General features: G+C 39.9%; 1 protein-coding gene across 1 annotated transcript in view; it reads left to right on the top strand.

The window, feature by feature from the left end:
• The first annotated feature begins 64 nt into the window (after positions 1-64).
• cfap126 (cilia and flagella associated protein 126) overlaps positions 65-18,738 on the top strand; it is a 20,597-nt gene continuing 1,923 nt past the window's right edge. The window contains exons 1-4 of the mRNA XM_039603980.1: positions 65-379; positions 466-528; positions 645-719; positions 819-1,019. Coding sequence (XP_039459914.1) covers positions 353-379; positions 466-528; positions 645-719; positions 819-1,019 — 366 coding nt within the window. The 5' untranslated portion in view covers positions 65-352. The remainder of the gene's footprint in view (positions 380-465; positions 529-644; positions 720-818; positions 1,020-18,738) is intronic.

Genomic DNA, 18,738 nt, shown 5'->3' with positions numbered 1-18,738 from the left:
TGACATACGAAATCGTTTCTACCTCATAACTTCCGTTTAGATCTTTCAAAGTAAAAGTCCTACTGAAGGCGGGGACAGATCACATTTAGGCCAATAAAACAACTTGTTAATTAATAATTATAAACACGGAATCAGATAGTACTGATAAAGCGTGTATGAACAACAACAAAAAATAAGACACAAACAAAAAATAAATAAACTGTACAAACTGATTCATCTGTGGGGGTTTTCAGGCCACAGTTTGTAGCTCTTTTCCCATGAGCCGTCGTAGGGAGAAGTTGGTTTGTCTATATTGCTTAGCAACGAGTCAACAATTTAACAGATTAGGAGACCGTAATTTCCAGATCCAGGAATGTCTTCCAGCTATTCGGCAAACCAGGTAATATAAATAACGACGCCAATAAAAACGCTAAACATTACACATTTTACTGCTCTATTTATGCGTTTTAAAACTTCTATCCACAGTATGACAGCGCCTTTAAACCGCACAGGCTGCAGAACTGGTGTGAGACTAAGCACTTCAGAGAGGTAAAGGAAGTTTTCAACTCTTGATCATTTCCATTTCGTGTTAGGTTTAAACAAATTCGTGCAAAAAATAGATTTGTACAAAGATTTTATCTCCCTCTATGTGTGGGTATTTGTAGAGACCCAGTGCACAGGTGGGCCATACTACCTTCATCGCTGATAATAGAGGACACCTGCTCCCAGGAGTGGGGAAGGTGAGATCACGTCTATCTTCTTTCCCCTCTTTACTGGAAGTGACTTTTTTCACGGTGAATATATGACTTAACTCCCTCACTGTGTGTGTTTTGCTACAGAGAGGCCTTGCATGGCCTGACTTTAAAGGCACCTGGGATCTACCTGCTCGCATCCCAGGCCAGCGAATCAACCCTACCGCCCGCTCTGTGGAGGGCCTCAACAGGGTCAAGTCATGGGGACTGTATCCAAAGAACGCTGACATGTCTCAGCCACACAGAGGCAGCAAAAGCACAAATAGGCAGAAGGAAACTGGCGAGCAGGTTAGAGCCACACAAACACAACACAGCCTGGTGTCCAGTGTTTATGTTGAGTGTATACTGACAGTTTTTCCATCCAGACTGATGTTTTCACAAACTCTGTGCTGTTTACACAGTGTGTTTGTCAGTCATCTGACTTACCCATTAAAATTGCTTCATCTTTCCAAGTAAAGGGTAACGTTTGAGCTGAATCTTGAAACTGCCTGAAGAGGTTTCAGCAAAGACTATCTTTATTTTTAACTTCATGCTTCAGTACAAATAATGTTCCAGACAACATTACTGATTCACTATGATGAGTACAGAAAAAGCATTTTGCTGTGAATGCTTTCATCAGCAACTACACTCATGTGAAAGAGACAATTTTCATAGGATTCTACGATATTCTATGATATATTCATTGTTCAGTAACTTAACAAACAACCACAAAAAGAACATTCCTCTGAGTCAGGTAAAAAGACTGGATGGAAAATGAGTGAAAAAGAAACTAATATCTAAAGTAAAAGTTTAAAAAATCTTCAGAAAGCCTGGAACACTATTTCTCAAGACCACTTTAAAAATTGCAAGAAAATCTGGCTCCAGGAAACAAAATATAAAGAAATGAGCAGTGAAGACTTTTGCAAAATGTTGTAGTTATGGTTGGAAAATTGTAGGTACATATTACTTTCCACAAGTTAAATATTTGTGGCGCATTAACAATCACATTTTACAGGATATCTGAATGAGTCTGATTTTTATTCAGATGTTACATTATATCCTTAAAAATGTATTTAGTGTGTGATCAAATGGAAAAGCTTTTTAGATGCTCCCAATATCTTCTGTATATAAAAGACACTGTTCAGATTATGCCTTCAAAGCTAAAGGGAGGCCATGCTTTGCTTTGAAAGACCATAACTATACCGCTCCAAATAATGTCTTCTTGGAGAGGAGGAGGAATATAAAAATAGGTTGTAAGTAACCGGAGCTACCGTCTTGTTTCCATATGGTGAGAGGATGGAAATTAGCTGGCTTCAGATTGCCTCAGAGCGTTGTTGACATTTAAAGGTCTCTCTGGTCACTCTGGACCAAAACAGAATAGGAAGAGGACCAAAGAAAAACAATAAGGAACCCAAGAGTCCAAAAAACAAAGGGCTAGTTCTGAGGGTCTGCCTGGTAAGACAGATGAGCCATGGGGACCGGCTGCAAGGCAGAGAGAGTGCTTTGGAGGGCCGACCCCAGTGGAGAGGACCTCTTAGAAACTTGACTGGGGGCTCACTTGGGACCGATGTTGTGGAAAATTTAACAACAACCTGCAACACACCCAGTGAGTTTGATTTGATGTGGGTTTAATAAACATATTGCAATGTGGAGAGAGCATCCCAGTGAAACACCAGGATCATCTCTGAATTTTGGCCACCGCCCTTACATCTTATATACAGAGACACAGAGAAAGAACATTCCACAAACTCTTACATGTTGCCCCCTCTCACGGGGGGCTATACCTCCTCCCTCACAGAGAGAATTATGACCTTGTTTTCTGCTTGGCCGTCACCTAAGGATTTACAACCCTGATAAGGAGAAGGAGTCCCACTATCTGTTCAATGTCTCCCATTACAATTGCCTCACTGTGTTAACATTCCACATGCATGCAAACTGGTGACAGGAGTGCCCTTACTATAGTAAATTGAGAAAGTGATATTACTATAACTAACCTGATATGATAAAATATGTGATTAATACATGAGAAAAGAAATCTGCCTCCACACCAACAAAGGCAGAGGCAATCTAACACCCATGAAGATTTTTTTTTTTTCAAAGAAACATGTTGCGTCATTATTTTTCTTTCACATTTTTCATTTATTTATTTACTATCTTCTGTCCCTTGCAGTGGATATCAGGTTTTGTTTGATCACAGAATAATGATGATGGGTGAGCGAGGCAGAAAGGATTTTCCTCAGAACTGGAGTCATACTTAGAGCAGTCAGCAGATTAGGGCTGCAACTAACAATTATTTTAATAGTCGACTAATCTGCCTAATTTTTCTTTTATTAGTCGATTAGTCAACTATTATTTCAGCAACTCTTATGTCCGCTTCCTGTGGGCAGACCTCATTTTCTAGGCTTTAGTGCCTCACCTGCTCAAGTCTGCCCACCTGTAAATGTCACCCTGTTATCTCGTGACCCAGAAAACGTATGAATTTGAAAATAATCAAATGTATTTTTAACATAAGACCATCAGAATAAAAATGAAATAAATGAAAATATTAGGTAATACAAATTTAAGTGCAAGTAGTATTTAAACAAAATTAATGTGCAAACAGGAATCTAAAATGGCTTCTGTCCACAAGTTCAAATAAAGTTTCAAATTAATTCAAAAAGATTCGAGTTTAGAGATAATTCAGTTCATGAATTCCCGATTGCAGTGAACATGCTCTGGAGTAAGGCTTGCTCTTATCTTTGAGATGATGTTCCCAGCTGTTGATAACTATGCTAAAGATGCTCTCTATCATGACTTCAGCCATTTGAAAGGTGCATGAGCTTCTCAAATTGGGATATGACACGTCAACAATAAAATTCTGTGTCGACAAATTATATATATTCAACGACATCGATAATGGCGAAGAATCGTTGGAGCCCTACAGCAGATGAGGTGGAGGCATGCCAGACAATAGAGCAAGAAGGTGAAAGGTCACACAGAGGACATACCAGCTTTTGGGATTCCTGAGAAGGGGGAAAATGACAACACCCAAAGTCCATTATGGATAAGAAGTGTTGTGTAAGCTGGGGCTTTGAAATTGTGGGATTTGGTTTCTCAGTTTCCATACAGGACACCAGCCTGTGAAGGGAACCATCTTTCCATGGCAGCCTTGTTGCATTGTGTTTAAGTGGCTTTAAGAGGCAGAATAAAGCCCTGACTTTATCAGTTACAAGATAATAGAACTTCTAACTATTAAATAATAACTAACTATTATAACTTGGAAAGACTAAATTCTGATCCTAGGTTATCTGAGCCATTCAGTGACCACAGATATGCTGAAGAATGTTTTGCTCAAGAATGTTTCATGAGAATTCAACTGAATATCATGGTTTGGGGTCGATGACCCAGCAACCTTTGAATCTATAATTTCATTCATTATTGTTTTGATTTGGAGAAGTGGGCTCTGAGGTCTCCAGTTTAGTCATAAATAACTTTAGGGTTAATTGTATACTTACTCATCCCTTTGTCTCATCTTTGGGTTTCATCCTTTAGTACCTTCCATGTTAAGGCTATCGTGTTTCTATATTTGTTTACCTGTTGCCTGTGTCAGGCTTGTGTGTCTTAATCCTGTGTGCTTATCTTTCCTGTTTTATTTTGATAGTCCCTTGTCTTGTGTGCTAAATGTTCCGTTTTGCTTCCTCTGTCTCATTGTGTCTAATTTGTCCCTGTTGTTTTTTCCTGCCCTCCCCTGCTCATCCTCCTGTGTATATATTGCATATGTGTTGTGTCAGTCTCTCTTTGTTTATCTGTTCAGTTTCCCTCAGTGTTATCTAGCCCCTTGTACCTCTGAGTATTTTCCCAGTTTAGGTTGTGTAATCCAAGGTTTTTAGTTTCTTTTGCATTTTCATGCTCAGTTTTTGTTCTTGGAAGTTCAACCTAATAAACCAGTCGCCTTTATTTAAGATGATCCTGTCTCCAAGTGTCTGCACATCACACTTGGTCTCCACAAACCTATGACATTGAAAGGGTTCTTATTCCCCCTTCTATATATAATAACGCCTAAAAACTTCAGAGTCCTACATTAAACAGTTCTTAATATTATAGATGGTAGGTGCTGTCACACTGTCCGTGCTCAGGTTCTTCAAAAGCTGATATGTCTTCCTCTTAGCTTTCAACTTCTTGCTCTGATATCTGGCCTTCCTCCACCTCATGCCCTGACAGCAATGAGATTGATTCCGCTTCCAGAGTTCTGAATAAAATCCTTTTGGGCCTCTTTCTGCTCTCTGCTTCCTTGGTTCAAAGTATGAGCCAGTAGGGCACTGAATAAAAAGTTTTGTTTTGGAAGGGTAAAATTACTCTACATTCCTGAAATCCTACTTAATCCCAGTCCCTGTCAGAACTGTTGCTGCAGCTTTCTGAATCAACTGGGAGCTTTTTTCAGAGAGCTTTTATGGCAGTCTGCTGAATTACTTTGAGTTGTCAAGCGTGGAAGTAATAACTTCGTGAATCTTTTCAGCATCTCTTTGAAACAGGATCTTTCTAACTTTGGAGTTATTGTGCAAATGAAGGACAAGCCTTACATATTTAATATGCACATCAGTAACTAAAGCTGACTAATTGCTTGCAACCTATTGGGACATATTAAGTATGAAATATATTTGTAATAGGTGGGTATCAGCCCGGCTCCAAGATGAATTTAATTCAACTAGTATATCCAACATCAGTCAAAAGAGCACGTGCCCAGACCTTAGTTCAGCTAAGACTAGTCCCCCCTTACCTTCTCTTGTGCACATAGTAAATAGTAGTAAAGACTTTTAATGCTACAGTCACACTTAGTCTGGTATAACCCGTGGCTCATGGTCACTGACATTAGCAAATGTCAGCAAGTTAAAAATGTAAAAAATGTTAAAAAGTATTCCTTTATATTGGGGGTTACTGATTAGATGTGCTTACTTTATGACAGTTTTCTGTGTGTGGCACACAGTTTTTGGCATTTAACATTATCTGGTGACTACAGCTGCTCTATAACAGTTACAGTAGGAACACTGTGCCAAATATGAGGGCAGTTCTGTGGATGACCTCAGCCCTGCTAGTGTGTTTAAGCCAATTCTATGAAACTTCTACATCAATATTAGTACTGAGAGGGAATAAAAAGAAGAAGAATTAAAAAGCACAAGTTGTCTACCAGGACTAGTTCTTGAAGAAAAGCAAACAGAAATAAACTGAATTTGGTTCCTTTTTCAGCTTATTTGTTTCTTGCAGTGCACAAAATGGTAATCTCGGTTAGTTTTTGTAAAGACTTGCTTATTCTTCAGGTGTTTGCCTGAAGCAGTAAAAATTGCCACTGGCATGTTGCACTTAATGTCTGACCTAGGGAAATGCAGTAGAAACTCAGAAGAAAGAGAGTTCTCATACCACTCACCACAACTGAAACTACATTGCAGCTTTTTGCAAGAGGAAACCGGCCTTGTACATCTTGGTATTTCCCAGTTATCTCATGAGCAGCCACCGGGCTCTAGTCCTTAACAAATCAAGATTTAAAATTAATATTGTTGCTTATTATTAGATCGAAAGCTTTCAAATTTAAGAAAATTAAATAATTTAGTTCAAATTGCAAATTTTACTTAATTATGTAATGGGAAGGCTTTAGGACCCAGGGGACCCAAGGGAGAGGAAGTAGCAGCAGGTTGCTCTTTTTTTTTTTTTTTTTTTTTTTTTAGCAAAAATAAACTTCTTACCAATTACTATCCTTTGTACGAAGAAAAAAATATATAAAGACAGGGCCATAAAAGTTAACAGAGTATTAACTCACTAAATCAAAATCTTCCAAAAAGAAAACAAAAAATGCTGCCTTTTTCTTTTTAACTAAAGTCAAAGATTTAACCAACAGGTTTAAGTCATTTTTTCAGTGAAGTAGGGTTGGTTTGGTCTTAAAAAAACGACATTTATATTGCTTACACAAGATTAATAAAACATTAACAACATAATGGCTTTCTTTTCCTTCAGAAACACTCCAAACAATTTTTAAGATAAATGGGGTAATTTGAATCCCACTCGATGGAAGCCAGGCATGAAAATCCAACCAGAAGATTTGTGTAAAATTGTACAAAAAATAGATGGTCCAAATCCTCCTCTTCTGTTTCACAAAATACACAATTACCACTTTTTATCTTAAATCTATCACCAAGGAGCCTATTTGTTGGGTAAATTTTATTTAAAATTTTGAATTGGACTTCTTTCCCTTTAGGAGGGATAGGGAAGGTGATATAATTAGTTCTTATTCTTTCAATTTCTTCCTTTTGGAAATCTTTTAATATGTAATTACGTCTAAGTAAATTTGGAGAATAAGAAGAGAATTTACTTAATATTCCATTTAACATCACAAAACGGAATACTATCGATATAGCAGCAGGTGCTCTTCTCTCATTTGCACTGACGAGCGGCTTTGAACAATGGTTATGTGAGACGGTGAAGAGCCTGAGAAGTTTCAATTGTCTGCTACACAAACTGTCGTTGTAAATCTCTACAGCAGAGGTTCAAGGTACAGGCTGTTTTTCTTTTAGTGTTTTTTTTTTTAAGGTCATTGAAATGTATTTGATGTTTATTGTATTTCATGTTTTTAGTAGTGATTTTAGAAGACCACAAGCAAGTGGTGGACTTGTTTCTTTTAAAGCAATGAGCATCTGGAGCCGGCGGGGGAGAGCAAGCCCTCAGGTGACAGTTACATTGCTGGCAGGTTGCACCAATAATATATTGTAGTCATTAGTGAACTTTTTATTGTGATGTTTTAGGTCTATTGCAAACCCTTTGTGTTTTCTTTTTAAAATAAAAAGAACAGACCCTTCTGTGCCACCTCAACTCTGAACCCCATGCTGCCCCCCCTCTTCCACTGTCTCATGAAATATGCATGATGAGACACACTTAAAGGTTTCATGTGCAGATACACAAGACTATGCACTCCTCAATAAACAGATGAAATGTTTTTGGGGTATGTTATAGTGCCTCCGAATGGCGCAGTTGCTCTGAGTCACTGTCTGTGAAGGGTGTTTTTGTCCTACATCGCTCTCTGACTCACCCACATTTGAAAGATTGGAGCTGTGCTGTTTGATGTCAACTCACCATCTTGTTGTCTTTGAACTCAACCGTGCCCAAAAATCCCTAAAGCCACCACTGGATTGACCATATTAGGACGTGAGGAGGTTTGCTGAAAAGTTATTTGGGTGCCATACTGGGAGATGGACTCCGTCTCCTCTCCCCTCTCCCTCCTTCTGCTTCTCTGCAGAGGTCTACATTTGCTTGCTGGAGAGGTTCAGTAAAAGAGGATGAGCCAGATTAGGTCTCAAATACGTTGAAGTTGATTTCACTAGAGTTGCAGGAGTCTGAGAAGACGGGGGAGTGAGAGATGGACAGGCAGGGGGGGACTTCCGCTTCCGGCCGCATGGAGTGAAGTAGTGAGTGCGTTCAGCTCCGCTTATTAATCCTAAATATTGCATTTTCTAGACTATTCAATTCTTGGTTAGCTGAAGCCACGCTAAAATGGACACTAAGAAGACCAGAAAATACACACAAAAGACCATAGAAATCGATTCGACCATCTCGAGCGGGGAACACGACGAAGCAACTAAAGCTAAAGCTAATGCAAGCGTGGAAACAGGGGAAGAAGCGCCTATATCTGTGAGAACGCTGCGTGCAGAAATACGTGCAGGACTGAAACCGTATGAAGATAGCTTGGACAGCATTAAAAACCAGCTGGCTTGTATGCATAAAGGAATCAGCAGTGACATATCTGTGCTGCGAGAAGAAGCTAAAGCAGACATTAAAGCCACCCGAGACGAACTTATGGGAAAAGTTGAACAGCTGTTCACTATGCAAGCAGAGGCAGCGAGCACACAGAAAGAGATGGAGAAGTCCCTGAGTGATACGACTGACAGGCTGACAACATTGGAAAAGTCCTATATGTCTCTAAAGGCAGACTACAAGAAGCTACAAGAAAAATGTACTGACTTAGAAGATAGAAGTCGCAGACAGAATATCAGAATAGTTGGCGTTGCAGAAGGTGCAGAGTCAAATAACATCACCAGTTTTGCTGCAAAATTTCTGGCGGAGGTCCTCGGAGCAGACAATTTTGATTCCCCTATTGTTATTGATCGAGCTCACAGAAGCCTCATCTCCAAACCACGTAGCGGGGAACGACCGAGGCCCATCATTGTCCAATTGCATTACTTCACAGAAAAGGAGAAGATCCTGAGATTATCTCGTAATAAAGGAAACTTACACTTTGACGGGTCTCCAGTTTATATTTTCCCTGACATAAGTCCTGAGGTTGGGCGGATGCGAGCAACCTTCAGTCAACTGAAGCAGAAACTCCGCAGCGCCAATATCCAATACAGCCTGTATTATCCAGCCAAATTGGTGATTACGGCAAATGGCTCCAGATACACGTTTACCGATGCACAAGCGGCGGAGAAATTTATCTTGTCCAACAAGCTGATCACATCGGAAGAAGAAACTGAATAGGAGGCGTTGGCCAGCTGATCGAGAAAGACATTACTGGACGGTAACACTCACTGACTGAGTTGACAAATTTTCATTCAGGTAAAATATGTTATTATGTTGTTGAGGATATTCTTATATCTTTTTCCTTTCTTTGGTCTGTTTTGAGAAAATGAATAAATCTATAGAAGGAGAATGAATTAGTATGCGTTTGCAAGTAAATTCATAGTTAATATTTAAATTGATTAATATTAAGGTAATTTAAGTTACAAGATGATACTTATTCTCTTACCAATGTAATCTTTCCTTGTATGTAAACCATCATAAGAGGGATTAAGGTCAATCGCAGAGCCTGAATTACTTCTTTTTTCTTTTTCCTTTTATTTATTATTATTATTACTGTGAGTGTACTTTATCAAAAATTTATCAAAATTAATCTAGATATGAATAATTTTTTTTTTTTTTTTTTTTTTAGGAGCTTAGTGGTAAGTCAGATGTTCATATCTCTCTCTGAGTTGAGACTTAAATACTTTTGTTGTATGGAGTCCCCTCTCTGTCCAAGTTCTGTTGGACTGTTTTGGTCAGGGAGGAGCAGAGAGGGAGCAGGGACTGTTTTTGAGGGGGTTTTTGTTTTTGTTTGGGTTTTCACCTGCATTTTTGTTTGTATTTTGTTTGGAGGCCATCTTATTAAAAAAGGAGGTAAAAAAGGGTTTATCTGGGTCGCAAATCTTTATTTATAAGTTAAATAATGGTTATTGATAATTATAAAAACCTAGTAAATTTTGTGTCATGGAATTGTAAAGGACTCAATGGTGCTGTTAAGCGGGGCAACATTTTAGCACACCTTAAAAAACTGGGGACAGATATAGGATATTTGCAAGAAACTCATTTGAAAAAACAGGATCATCAGAAGCTACGTGGAGGATGGATTGGGCAGGTATTTCATTCTAACTTTACAGCTAAGAATAGAGGTGCCGCCATAATTATCAAAAAAGGGATCCCCTTCATAAAGTCAAAAGTATTATCAGACCTTTATGGACGTTATATCATAGTTACAGGGAAACTTTATAACAATCAGGTTACACTAGCAAATATTTATGCCCCTAATGTTGATGATGCAGATTTTATTAAATCATTTATATCTTCTTTACCTAATATGGATACCCACAAATTGATAATTGGCGGTGATTTTAATTTCGTTTTGGATTCTAGTCTTGATAGATCATCACAAAGATCAGTATCTAAATCAAAATCTGTGAAAATTTATGAAGACATATAAATTGACAGATCCATTTAGAGCCATTTCCCCAAACTCTAAGCAATTCTCATTTTTCTCTTCTGTTCATCACACTTATTCTAGAATAGACTTTTTCTTAATAGATCATGGATTTCTTACACAGATCCAAAGCTGTGACTATAAGGCAATAGTTTTATCTGACCATAGTCCAGTATTGCTACAATTAGCAATAGGAGATAGACCTAATGTATCAAAATGGCGATTTAATAATGGTTTGCTGTTAGATAACATTATAGTAAATGAAATAAAGGATCAAATTAAGCTATTTATTTCAATAAACGACACACTTGAAGTTACGAGATCCACACTATGGGACACATTAAAAGCCTACTTGAGAGGCCAAATTATCTCATTGACTAGCTATAGGAATAAGCAAAGAAAAGAAAGAGAGTTAAATATAACAACGGAACTTTTAGAAATAGATAAAGAATATGCCATTTCTCCTTCATCCAAACTTTATAAAAAGAAGATCTCATTGCAGACAGAACTTAAATTGCTTTATACAAATGACACAATAAGATTACTTACACAACTTCGACATAAGTACTATGAACACGGGGAAAAAACAGGTAGTTTATTAGCAAGGCAAATTAAAGAAGTTGCAGCATCAAGACTGATTACAGAAATAAGAACTAGTACAGGACAATTAACAACTGACCCAAAGAGAATTAATGATGTATTTCGAGAATATTATAAAGCACTTTACTCTTTAGACTTAAAAAAAGATCCAGACAAAATCGAAAGTGTTTTCGATTCCATTCAAGTTCCATCTATTAATATAGAACACAAACTATTGTTAGAACAACCAATAACATTAAGGGAGATAAATCAGGCCATTCAAAGTATGCAGTGCTCAAAAAGCCCCGGTCCAGACGGGTATAGTATTGAATTCTATAAGACCTTTAGCGAACAGATTTCACCCGTTCTTTTGGAGGTATATAACGAAGCTTTAACTAAAGGATGCTTACCCTTAACCATGTATGATAGCACTATCTCTCTAATTCACAAACCTGGTAAGGATCCTTTGGAACCTGGTTCGTACAGACCAATAAGCCTATTGAACGTAGATAATAAAATATTGGCAAAAATTTTGGCCATGCGATTAGAGATAGTTCTCCCAACTGTTGTGTCGGAGGACCAAACGGGTTTTGTAAAAAATAGACAGTTATTTTTTAATATTAGAAGGTTATTCAATATTATATATACACAGAATACTTATGATCAATCTGAATCTGAAATACTACTCTCACTAGATGCAGAGAAGGCCTTTGACAGGGTTGAGTGGGATTTCCTCTTCTCGACCCTATCAAAGTATGGCATAGGCCCTAATTATATCTCCTTTGTTAAACTGCTTTACACAAAACCTCAAGCCTCGGTTAATACAAATAATATAATTTCTAGCCCTTTTCTCCTTCACCGTTCTACAAGACAAGGGTGCCCTTTGTCCCCATTGCTATTTGCACTCGTTATAGAACCCCTCGCCATTCAATTACGCTCAATAAAGGATTATAAAGGAATAAGGAGATTTGGTGTAGAACATAAGGTGTCTCTCTATGCAGATGATTTGTTGTTATATATTGTTGACCCTACTAAATCATTGCCAAAAATTATGACAGTTTTAACTGAATTTGGGAAAATTTCTGGATACAAAATCAACTTAACAAAAAGTATATTGTTTCCTATTAGTTCTTTAGAAAAATTAGATAGTGCCACATTGACCTCGTTTCCGTTTACAATCTCAAACACCTTCAAATATCTTGGAATAACTGTAACCCGTGAATTCTCTGGCCTGTTCAAACATAATTTTATTAATTTATACCATCAAACTGAACAGAACTTGGAAAGACTGTCTAAACTGCCCATCTCACTTGCTGGCCGAATAAATATCATTAGGATGAGTACTTTACCCAAATTTTTATTTTTGTTTCAATGTATTCCAATATTGATAACAAAAACTTTTTTTAAGAAAATAGATCAGTTAATTTCTCAGTTTATCTGGAACAAGAAGACACCCAGAATAAAAAAGGTTTTTCTTCAAAGACCTAAGATTACAGGAGGGATGGGGTTGCCTTGTTTTCAGTTCTATTATTGGGCCTGCAATATACGTTGTATGTCATTCTGGGATGGGGAAAATAGACCTGATTGGGAACAGATGGAAAGTATGACTTTTTTCCCCTAATACTCTTAAATCGTTGGTTCATTCAAACTCAGATATGAGTAAACATAAATATAAAAACTCGGTAGTATCTAACTCACTAAAAATTTGGTCTCAAATTAGAAGGCACTTCCACTGGCATCAATGTTCAATCTCTACACCATTAATTCATAATCAAGCATATACATTGCTCTCAGGATCAACATTCCAGCTATGGAATTCCAAAGGGATACACACAATCAAGGATTTGTTTATTGATAACCTTTTTCCTTCGTTTCAACAACTCCAGAAAAATTTTTCCATAGAAAACAGAGATTTTTTCAAGTATTTACAAATACGTCATTTTATTAAAGAAACGTTTCCATCTTTTCCCAATGAACCACAAAAACCAGTCTCAGATGATCTGTTCCTAATGAACCCACTAAAGAAAGGAGCTATTTCTAAGATCTATAACCAACTTTTGCAAATAGACAGTACAACTACATTGGACCACTTGAGAAACGCTTGGAATGAAGAACTGGTTATTAACATCACTGAAGAACAATGGACTAAGGCACAAGAATTGGTTCACTCTACTTCCGTCTGCTGCAGGCACGGATTATTACAATTTAAGGTCCTACATAGGCTCCATCTGTCTAAATTGAAGGTTTCAAGGATGTTTCCAGGAGCAGACTCAAGATGTGATCGATGCGGCCAGAATTCTGCCTCATTGTCACATATGTTTTGGACATGTCCTAATATTGCTATATACTGGTGTAAAATATTTAAAACTTTGTCTGATATTTTTAAAAAACAGCTCCCCCCAGACCCAGTAATGGCACTTTTTGGTGTAGCTACAGTCAAATACTTAAATAATAAACAAGTTTGTGTTTTGAGTTTTATAACATTGCTAGCAAGACGCCTTATAGTTCTAAACTGGAAAAATAAAGCCCCCCCAACTCACTCTGCTTTATTAAGAGATACAATGTATCATTTACAGTTGGAGAAAATTAAATTTTCATTGAGAGATAACGTTAAACAGTTTTACCAAATTTGGCAACCCTTTATAGACTACTTTAATAAGTAAAACTGGGAGGGATGGCCTCCTCCCATATCGGCTTTAAGATTACGTGAAGTACCCTCAGAAGGTCTGCTAGATGATGTTAACGCAGCACTACGGATGATACCTACAACCACGATTACCGACACTAACAAGCTGATCTACACTACGGCAGCAGTGATCAGTGAGATGCTTGGCTACAAGTTGAACAGCCACAAGGGGCAATACCCTCCATGGAGAAGGAGGCTAGAGGGCAAGATCAAAGTAGCACGGAGGGAGGTTAGCCAACTAACGGAGTTGCAGAAAGGTGCGACAAAGAAGGTGCATAAGAAATACAGCAAGCTGTCCATACCTGAGGCCTTGGAAACTGCCAAGCAAAGACTCACAGCCCACACACCCGCTTGAGGAGGTACACCAGAGAGAGAGAAGGCAGGAGAATAAACCAGCTGTTCTTCACAGAACCAGCAAAGGTGTACTCTCAGTGGCAAGGAACAATAACAGAACAGCACCACCAAGGCTGGAGACGGAGCAATACTGGAAGAGCATATGGGAGAAGGACGCAACCCATAACGGCAATGCTCAGTGGCTAGTGGATCTGAGGGCAGACCATAGCGACCTCCTGAACAGGGTCCAGTAACCATCACAGTGGCAGATATCCAAGAAAGGGTCTCCAGTATGAAGAGTTGGACAGCACCAGGGCCCGACATGGTTCACGCCTACTGACTGCAGAAGCTGACTGCACTCCACGAGCGCCTGGCAGCACAAATGAACCAGCTGCTAGTTAACGAGAGACACCCGGAATGGCTAACCAAGGTCGGACGGTCCTGATCCCCAAGGACCCCAAGAAGGGACCGGTCCCATCCAACTACCGACCAATAACCTGCCTCAGTACTACATGGAAGCTCCTGTCAGGCATCATATTGGCTAAGATGAACAGGCACATGGGTCAATACATGAGCGGGGCACAGAAAGGGATTGGCAAGAATACCAGAGGCGCAAAACACCAGCTACTGGTAGACAGAACGGTCAGCCGAGACTGCAAGACCAGACTGACCAACCTGTGCACTGCCTGGATTGATTACAAGAAGGCCTATGACTCAATGCCCCACAGCTGGATACTGGAATGCCTAGAATTGTACAAGATCAACAGGACCCTAAGAGCCTTCATCAGGAACTCAATGGGGATGTGGCGTACAACACTAGAGGCCAACTCCAAGCCCATAGCACAAGTCACCATTAAGTGCGGGATCTACCAAGGAGATGCTCTGTCCCCACTGCTGTTCTGCATAGGCCTGAACCCCTCAGTGAGATCATTAACAAGACTGGCTACGGATACCGACTACGAAACGGAGCGGTTGTCAGCCACCTCCTGTACATGGATGACATCAAGCTGTATGCCAAGAGTGAACGAGACATCGATTCACTGATACACACTACCAGGCTATACAGCAATGACATTGGAATGTCGTTCGGACTGGAGAAGTGTAGTCGGATGGTAACAAAGAGAGGGAAGGTAGTCAGAACTGAGGGGATTGAACTACCAGAAGGCAACATTGCAGACATAGAGGACAGTTACAAGTACCTGGGGATCCCATGGCGAATGGGAACCATGAAGAGGGCGCTAGGAAAGCTGCAACCACCAAGTACCTGCAGAGGGTCAGGCAAGTCCTGAGGAGTCAGCTGAACGGTAAGAACAAGATCCGGGCCATCAACACCCACGCCCTGCCCGTGATCAGGTACCCTGCTGGGGTAATAGGCTGGCCAAAGGAGGAGATAGAAGCCACTGACATAAAGACAAGAAAGCTCCTTACCATGCATGGAGGGTTTCACCCCAAGTCCAGCACCCTGAGGCTGTATGCTAAGCGGAAGGAAGGGGCCGGGGACTGGTGAGTGTCAGCACCACAGTCCAGGATGAGACAAGAAACATCCACGAATACATCACGAAGATGGCCCCAACTGACAGCGTGCTCAGTGAATACCTCAGGCAGCAGAAACCCAAGAAAGAGGAGGAAGGCGAGGAACCATCATGGAAGGACAGGCCCCTGCACGGTATGTACCACCGGCAGATAGAGGTGGCTGATATCCAGAAATCCTACCAGTGGCTGGACAAAGCTGGACTGAAAGACAGCACAGAGGCACTAATCATGGCAGCACAAGAACAAGCTCTGAGTACAAGATCCATAGAGGCTGGGGTCTATCACACCAGGCAAGACCCCAGGTGCAGGCTGTGTAAAGATGCCCCAGAGACAATCCAGCACATAACAGCAGGGTGCAAGATGCTAGCAGGCAAGGCATACATGGAGCGCCATAACCAAGTGGCCGGCATAGTGTACAGGAACATCTGTGCCGAGTATAACCTGGAAGTCCCGAGGTCAAAATGGGAGATGCCCCCAAGGGTGGTGGAGAATGACCGAGCTAAGATCCTGTGGGACTTCCAGATGCAGACGGACAAAATGGTGGTGGCTAACCAACCGGACATAGTGGTGGTAGACAAACAGAAGAAGACGGCTGTAGTGATCGATGTAGCGGTTCCGAATGACAGCAATATCAGGAAGAAGGAACACGAGAAGCTGGAGAAATACCAAGGGCTCAGAGAAGAGCTCGAGAGGATGTGGAGGGTGAAGGTGACGGTGGTCCCGTGGTAATCGGAGCACTAGGTGCGGTGACTCCCAAGCTAGGCGAGTGGCTCCAGCAGATCCCGGGAACAACATCGGAGATCTCTGTCCAGAAGAGCGCAGTCCTGGGAACAGCTAAGATACTGCGCAGGGACCCTCAAGCTCCCAGGCCTCTGGTAGAGGACCCGAGCTTGAAGGATAAACCGACCCGCAGGGGCGCGTGCTGGGTGTTTTTATATATATATATATATATATATATATATATATATATATATATGATTGTTTATATAATGGTAATTATATTTTATGTAAAAAGGAGGGGAGAGGAAGGAGGGGAAGGGAAGGAGAGGGGGAGAGGGGAAGGAAAAAAAAAAAAAAAAAAAAGCATGTATTTAGTGCATGTGTTTTTCTAAAACATATGGGTTGTACAGCACTTGTTTCCTGGGGCCTGTTCTTCGTACCTCGCTAAGTAAGTTAGCCGGATTTGAATGTTGACGATTTCGCGTGATCTTGGATCGTTCGGTTCTCCAAGCTCATCTGGGACTTGCTGTCATAGCAACAGATCCGTGGCGTAAACCTGCTCGGGAGCAGGTTTACTTTATGTAAACAGGATTAGATCGCGGCCTCTCAGGTATGTCCGCTGCAGTTATATGAAAGCAAGAGCGACATTTCTCCACTGTTTTACCATAAATAAATATTGGCAATGTAACTAAAGATAATGTATTTGATTCTTTTATTGATTTCATACAGATACATACAGGTCATTTCTGAAAAAAAGGGAAAATGTACTATTAATCATTCTATTACATGTAGTAGATCATGTCAGATGTAATTCATATTTTAGAGTAGTAATAGTAAATTACTACGTGCAATCAAGATGAGAGACCACGGCTAAAAAAAGCGAAGGTGGATTTGGGAAGTCTGTCGCAGCCATGTCCTGTCCGTTTGTACGCGAAAGCAAGGAAGGTGCAAGATTGATAAGGAGAGTTTACAGAATTTAGCGTATATTGCGGGATAGACGGGATCCTTTAGCTCAGCGCGACGGTGTGCTCATAGAGATATCGATTCTCCCGTGAGGGTATTATTTACTTCTCTCTCTCTCTCTCTCTCTCTCTCTCTCTCTCTCTATATATATATATATATATATATATATATATATATATATATACTTACTGTACTGTATATACTTACTCCCGACTTACTGTGCATGCTTCAGTCACCCCTTGCATGGGAACAGGTAAAAGTGATGGAGTGTTATGTCAAACTACACACAAAAAAACCCACAATGTCAATAAATGTCACAGTACAAAAAAGGGGTGTGACGAGGGGTGCAGGACCACCACCTGTCTTTATTTGTTCTGCCCTTTTCTTGGTTGCTGTTATAAACAACCAAACAGATTATTTCAGGGTCTCTTGTCATAGACTAAAAGCAATATAAGTGATAAATATTACCATTCTGTGGAATATTTTATATTTCACTTTTACGCTTTTCCCATGTTCTAGTGGGTCCTGTTGTGGCTCTAATGTGAAAGAGGATATGATGTAATATAATATAATGTGGAATAAAATAATATCACATGATATAATGTAATATCATGGATCACTTACGAGTTTAATTTGTCAGCAACTTTCTGCCAGCCCTCTCTCCTTGCTTTTGCAGCCTTTGCAGTGTTCCCCTGCGTTTTAATTAAACTCTGAAACTCCTGATATCCCTCAATCAAGAGTTCTTGCTCTGCTGCCGTGAAATACTGAGCGCACTCCTTCGACATCTTCGCCGACCAATCACAGGGTTGCCGATCAATGTTTCTACTATCGATGCGTAGCCCCTTTTAAGCCACCCAGTGATCTCAGATTACTTCATCCAGCTATACTAATCGTCAACAACAGGTGTGTTCGGAGAACCGGATTAGCGAGCTCAAAGTTAGCGCGATGATTTGATCTTGGATGTGTCATTTGATCTTGGATGTAGTAAGCGAGGTACGAAGAACAGGCCCCTGAACTGAACAGCCAGGTTGTGTTTTTTATTTTTTATTTTCGCAGGGTATTTGTTTCTAGGATATAAAGCTTTGTTAAACAATGCAAACAGTAATTTCCATTCCATATTTTTGTGATAAAATGAATACTGTTGGATGAAACTATGCCTTTAATGTAAATCCCTGCCTGATATGTCTGAAATGTACAGAATGGCAATGTAAATAAATATATATAGTGGCAAAATAAATAAATAAATAAATAAATAAACAAACTTTAATGTACCCTGACTGATATTGACCCTCTTGTCCCGTTTATTCTGGGCTCGTTCCTGCAAGAGCTTCAGGCGTGAAAGTCTGCACGGGTAGTACAGAGGCCCTTAGTGGTTACTTGGTGGCTTTTAGTCACTACAATAATTAAAAGCATCTATTCACATTTTACAACGTGGGAAGATTTGGCTAGTAATCAGTTTGTGCTTA

This window comes from Oreochromis aureus, linkage group 20, assembly GCF_013358895.1.
Source record: "Oreochromis aureus strain Israel breed Guangdong linkage group 20, ZZ_aureus, whole genome shotgun sequence".
Lineage (NCBI taxonomy): Eukaryota > Metazoa > Chordata > Actinopteri > Cichliformes > Cichlidae > Oreochromis > Oreochromis aureus.
Note: the sequence above shows the minus strand (reverse complement) of the source record. Positions and strands in the feature narration are given on the sequence as shown.